At 42.6% G+C, this 6,000-nt stretch overlaps 1 protein-coding gene across 1 annotated transcript in view; it reads right to left on the bottom strand.

Annotated features, from left to right (window-relative positions):
• Nucleotides 1-367: 367 nt before the first annotated feature.
• The window catches only part of Colgalt2 (collagen beta(1-O)galactosyltransferase 2), a 98,880-nt gene continuing 93,247 nt past the window's right edge, over nt 368-6,000 (bottom strand). The window contains exons 11-12 of the mRNA XM_034512788.2: nt 3,534-3,740; nt 368-1,970 (exon numbers count right to left, since the gene is read on the bottom strand). Coding sequence (XP_034368679.1) covers nt 1,694-1,970; nt 3,534-3,740 — 484 coding nt within the window. The 3' untranslated portion in view covers nt 368-1,693. The remainder of the gene's footprint in view (nt 1,971-3,533; nt 3,741-6,000) is intronic.

Below are 6,000 nucleotides of genomic sequence, written 5' to 3'. Positions count from 1 at the left end.
ACCTCCCAACCCTATAAAATACACGGTTAAAGCCAGGCAGACTCGCACACATTCAAATTACAAACAAAATATCAAACACCCAAGGAGACCTCAGGAGTCATTTAGGGTTCCTCAGGCGCTCCCCGATGCTCTTCTCTGTTCTTCTAGACGAGAAGAGACAAGCTGGAGCTGGATATGCCTGGCTTCTCAGCTTCAGTCTAGAAGACTGAACCACAGCCAGGAAGGAAGGGCGGCTGAGGTGAAGCACCCCCAGCTGCATACGGTGACACAGTCCCGCATCACACCTGACATAAAATTAGCCTATGAAGAATTAGGAAGGTGTTTTAGGGGACTTTTTTTTTTTTTTTTTTTTTTTTTTTTTTTTTTTGAGAATGATGTCTATTTAGGGTTTTTGGCTCTGAGAGCTGTGGATCATTGACTTAAATCTATTGCCTGGACTAATGTCTCATACGTTTGCTGGAGAATAAGTTACTTCTAACTGGTTAGCCTGTCACCAGCGGTCTTCCTTGCAAAAGCCCAAGCTGGTAAATTCAGACAACTCAGGCGGTCCAACCCATGTGTCTACACTGATATCCCCCAGTATGCAATGAGAGTCTGAGACATCTGTTTCTCTGCTTCACTCTATAGACAATGGTTTTTCCCACATTTGTAAAATAAATAATTCAGAATATGATGAAAATCCAAGGACAGTTGTGAGGCTGAAATGTGTTCTGCCTCTCAACAGTGACTAATTAAACTCACCAACAGTGACTTATTAAACACATACCTGCAGTTCATCCCCAGGTGACGGGGCAACGCATAAGGTGTGAAGTTCTGGGTCACCCCACCCCTCACAACCTGTATATATTACAGTTTTCTTTATAAATAGGTATATTGGACTTAAGCCACAACACAAATGCCAAAGGTTGAGATCTTTCCCCCATAAATACCTAAATATCATAGCCACATGGCACCTAGATATTTTAATGAAAGATCTAGCTGCCATGATGGTCAAGAGCCGTGTCTCAGCCCAAACCAGTTACTTTCTCCATTGGATAATAACTGCCAAGCCATCTCTCCAGCTCCCGCTCCACTGGATAATAAAGCCAAGAAGAAAACGTCCACTTTGCAACAAGCTCAAGACGAAGCTCCTTTGAATAAAAGCCCAATTAATGGTTTGACTCCGCACCCCCAGACACTTGTTACATAGTACAGTCTTCAGGGTCACATCAAACAGATGAATAAATGTAGTCTCGATGGCTTGATGGTTTCGGGGTCACATCTGCCACATAAAATGGACCACTCAGATTAGTAAACAAGGTCCGCTGGCTTGTCTGTGTTGACTGCCCACTTACTGATGTGACAGCTCGGGGTGTCATTTCTTGGACGAGAATATGAGCCCTGTTGCCGTCTCAGTGTGGCTAACAGCATTCTATGGCCAGTGAGTAGAACTGGGAATTTGGACTGAGGTTTAACTTGGCCATCCCAGGAATGGTTTCCTAGGGAATTTGGTTTTCAATTTCTCCATTCTTCACTATTCAAATTATATAATTTTGATGAATCACATCAAACCACCTGATTAGATGACTGCCATCTCTATTGAACAAAAAAACCCCAAAAAACAAAACACCCCCAAACTGGCGCAAACAGATGAGTAGCCCTTTAGAAAATCCAGACAGTGATGAACCATGCAGACCACACAGCCAGGAAGCTCTCAGAGCTCATCCCTTGAAGGCACAGTGTCCAGAGAAGTGGGTGGTGGTAGTGCTTCTGTGTTCTTAGCATTGCTGTGGATATGTCCTTGTTTCCGGGACTTCCAGGAGTGTGTCCTGTCCCAGTCAGTGGCTACTGTCTCATTGTCCCAGATGGTTGATGTTTCTGTGTCGCTCAGATACCCTGGCTGGCCTGTGTAGTGCGTGGGGTAGATGAGCAGAGGGTCGGCAGAGAAGGCTTTCAAGTCCCTGGACTCATAATACTCCTTGTACTCGGCCCTGTAAAAAAGAGGTGCACATCCACATGAGGGGCAGAAGTCTCGGGGAACGGGGAACGGGGAACGGGGAACGGGGAACGGGGAACGGGGAACGGGTAATGGGGAAGGCGGAGGGCCCTGCTGTCATCTCTGAAACCTATTGGGTTCATTTCTTGCTTTTGTAAAGTTGTATCAATTGTGGGGAACCTTAGACTACAAACACAAAAAGGATTTCTTTAAAGTGTTCAGAAGATCTGTACAGACAAGCAAAAGGGCCAGGCTCAACCTGTTGTTGTTGGTAGAACCGTTTAGTGAATGAGTTTCAAGTCTTACTCTGAACGGTAAAAATTCAACTCTGTTAGACTCACAGCAGTAAATGATCAACGTGATCAATTCCCAATCAGTGTTCCATTCCTGTTTCTACTGATAAAGAAATGAAGACAACTGAGACCTGGATAGCGGCAAGGGACACGGGGAAAGGGACATGGAGAAGGTTTGGAGGCATGTTAGCTGGCCAGTTCTTACTTGTTGCCCGGCTGTATGCAATTGTAAAGCTAGAGGGACATCTTTGCTTTCCTCCAAGGGTTCATTGAAGTTGGAGGGTATCTATATAGTATCTTTGTTCATGGGAGAAATAAGTACTAATTAAGTACTATTTTCCTTCCTGTTTCAGGAGATAGTGGCTTGACTCTATGTTTCTGTCAGGATACAGAGGTAAAGCTTTTGCAGTAAAGATGGCACAGAGCTCCAGTTTTACTGGTGACAAGATAGAATGAATGAACAAGCTGTATCGTGGGGACCTAAACAGCTATAACAAAGGTCAGAGACAGAGATCACTTAGCAACTGAGAGAAGGACTCAAGGCTAGAACCTGGCCTCTTGTTCCACTCATGAGTTTAGGAAACACTGGTTGAGCAGCTATTACAGGTACTCTAAGGACCCAGAGATGTGTGGCTATTCCTGCCTCCAAGGGTTCATAGCCTACTGTGAGGATTAACAGGTAACCATCATTTACCAGACCTTTTGATAAGTGTCAGGTCAGTCAGCTAGCCCTTTGGGATTTGAGCACTGTATTCCTTCTTCCTTTGATATCAGGCTCAGAAGGCATCTCCACATCCCCTGAATTTCTTGCCACCTCCATGACTGTGAGTGTCATGATACATCATGAATATTTGTTCATGGGTCCATGTTATCTCCCAGAGGGTGCGTACTGAGAGGATGTGTACACTACTACCTAGTGGTACACACGGGGTGAGCAGAGTGAACCTAGCGTAAGTCTAAGGTGGCTTAAAGGTGACCTTTAGCTTCAGGTATGTGAAGTTACAAAGTCAGAAGAACATACACAAGTAGATTCCGAGCAGACCATTGTCCCATGCACTGAGTAATGAAGAGGATATTAGACAAGACAGTCACCTCCTCTGTCTCATCCTGTCCGTTTAAAGGTCTACTCAACTTTTCCAGGTTATGACTATAAAAGGATTCTTTAGAAAAGCCATACAACTATAAAAAACACCAAGTTCTACCCAAGAGGCTTAATTTATGAGCAGTATGTGTCTAAGGGACAGTGGCCACGGCAGGAGGCTTACACAGGATGCTTGTTGTACATGATTGGCAGAAACTCATCCACTGGCAACATCTTCCCAAAGGGATCAGCTCCAACGAGCTTCTGTGCTCCTTCCAGGGAGATGGCGTAGCCCAGCGTCCAATAGGAATAATCAGCTTCGACAAGGTTTACAACATTGGGCACCGACTTCTCTGGCTCTTTGACTTGCATTCTTTTCCGACCGATGTAACTGTAAGGAGATGGGAAGGGGAGAAAAGTTCCAATTCGAATATTAGAATATTGAGTACTGTAAGAATAGAGCACATATTTAGCTTTAAAGGCTGTTTTAAAGCCTGGATTCTCGTGTCTTTTCCTAATGTGTACCACCACAGAGATCATTCCTTCAGTATGCATATTTGCAATTGGTCCTCATAAAGTCAGTTTCCCATTTATCAGCACCCCAACTATTCAGGCCTAGTGGTCTGTCTTTAAACCAGAAAGGGAAGATGCAAAGAGATGAAAGATTTGCTTGGATGATTTCCCTGGGATGATATTTCCAGCTGTGTTTAAAGAGGTTGGAAAGGAACAAAAAAAAGCCAGATGTGAGAATCTTGAGTTTGTTGTCTTCATGTCCACAGAGCTTCTGCCTCAGATGCTTCCTGTACACTTCCCATGTGCTGGCATTAAACAGCACAGAAAAGGCTATGGGTGAGAAAGAGTCTGTAGCAGAAGAACTAGAGACCCAAGGGGGAGCCCCAAAGGGTTCCTTCTGGGGAGTCTGAGTGACAACTCTGAAAGTTTTCCCCCTTACACTCTGCTCATACGCTGAAGAAGACACTGAGGCCCGAGGAACAAGAACATATTTTGCTTTCAGCTCTTCTAGGGAACTCAAGCATATGTCCTCAGAGTTTGACTTTCTCAAGTGCAGTAGAGAAGAAACTTCTAGTGAGCATCTGAACTGTGGCTACAAGGGCTGAGGAACTGACTTTGTAATCTTACTAATTTAAATTCCAACTTAGGTGCCATCTGACCCATCTCTAATACAACCTGCACGTAAAGATCACGAGATATCAAGAAAGAAAGGGTGGGATGATTGTGAGAGCCAGAGGAATGGGGTATCTGCTATGAGACTGCATCTCTTAGGAATGTCAGGGAAGCTACACCATGAAGTTTCAACAACATGGCTGCCTAAACAAGACTTGAGTAAGTACAATACCAATAGACACAGAAGGGGGAAGTCTTATGCGGTTTCAACCTTAGATAAAGAACTAAGCAAACTAAGGAATACTGAGAGCAGGAACCTCCCCAACCATGGGAAGAACCCCCTGTCTTAGGGTTTTACTCCTGTGAATAGATACCATGACCAAGACAACTCTTATAAGGAGAACATTTAATTGGGGCTGTTTACAGGTTCAGAATTTCAGTCCATTACCATCAAGGTGGGAGCATGGTAGCATCTAGGCAGGCATGGTGCAGGAGGAGATAAGAGTCCTATATCTTCATCTGAAGGCTGTTAGCAGAATACTGATTTCCAGGCAGCTAGGACTAAGGTATTAAAGCCCACATCCACTTTGACACACCTACTCCAACGTGGCCATACACCTCCTAATAGTGCCACTCCCTGGGGTGAGCATATACACACCATAACACCTCCAAATTGGATATCCAATACCAAGTGGTCAGCCCTGAAATCATACATCTGTAACATTCTATAGATCAAACAAGGTTGTACTTATATATTTAGGGTATATATTATACATATATGTAATAACAATAAAGAAAAAGAGTCCAGAGGCCATAGATTTGAGAGAGAACAAGGAGACCTACATGGAAGGGATTGGAGGGAGGAAAGGTAAGGGGAAATGACAAAATATATTATAATTTTAAAAACAAAAAAGAATTTTAAAAATAAATTAAAAATTTAATATTCTTAGCTATGTAAAATGCTTTTTTTTTTTTTTGCAAAGCAAGATTATTATTTGGTAGAATTATAGTTTAGCAGTTGACATTTTATTTTCTAGGTTTAAATATGTTCAGAGTGTAAGCATAAGCAGGTCTTTGAAGATGGCACCAAAACCATAAACTATCCCATTCATGCTTAAAAATAGTATTTACATGCTAAAAAGGTAATCCTTAGATATATTTGGTTAAATAAAACATATTAAATATAACTTATTTTACCTTATTTATTTTTTATTTTATTTTATCTTATTTTATTTTTATTTTTATTTTTTTGGTTTTTCGAGACAGGGTTTCTCTGTGTAGCCCTGGCTGTCCTGGAACTCACTCTGTAAACCAAGCTGGCCTTGAACTCAGAAATCCACCTACCTCTGCCTCCCAAGGGCTGGGATTAAAGGCGTGGGCCACCACTGCCCGGCTTGTTTTTTAACCTTTCAGTCTAGTCAGAAAATTTGAAATAACATATATGGATTACACTGTATTTTCTACTGAATAAAACTCCCCAGATAAGTCCAGTGACTGTTTAGAGTGTCCTGATTTATTATTCGGGT

The sequence above is a fragment of the Arvicanthis niloticus genome, chromosome 10, assembly GCF_011762505.2.
Source record: "Arvicanthis niloticus isolate mArvNil1 chromosome 10, mArvNil1.pat.X, whole genome shotgun sequence".
Taxonomy (NCBI): Eukaryota; Metazoa; Chordata; class Mammalia; order Rodentia; family Muridae; genus Arvicanthis; species Arvicanthis niloticus.
The sequence above is the reverse complement of the archived record's forward strand: the minus strand, read 5'-3'. Positions and strand labels throughout refer to the sequence as shown.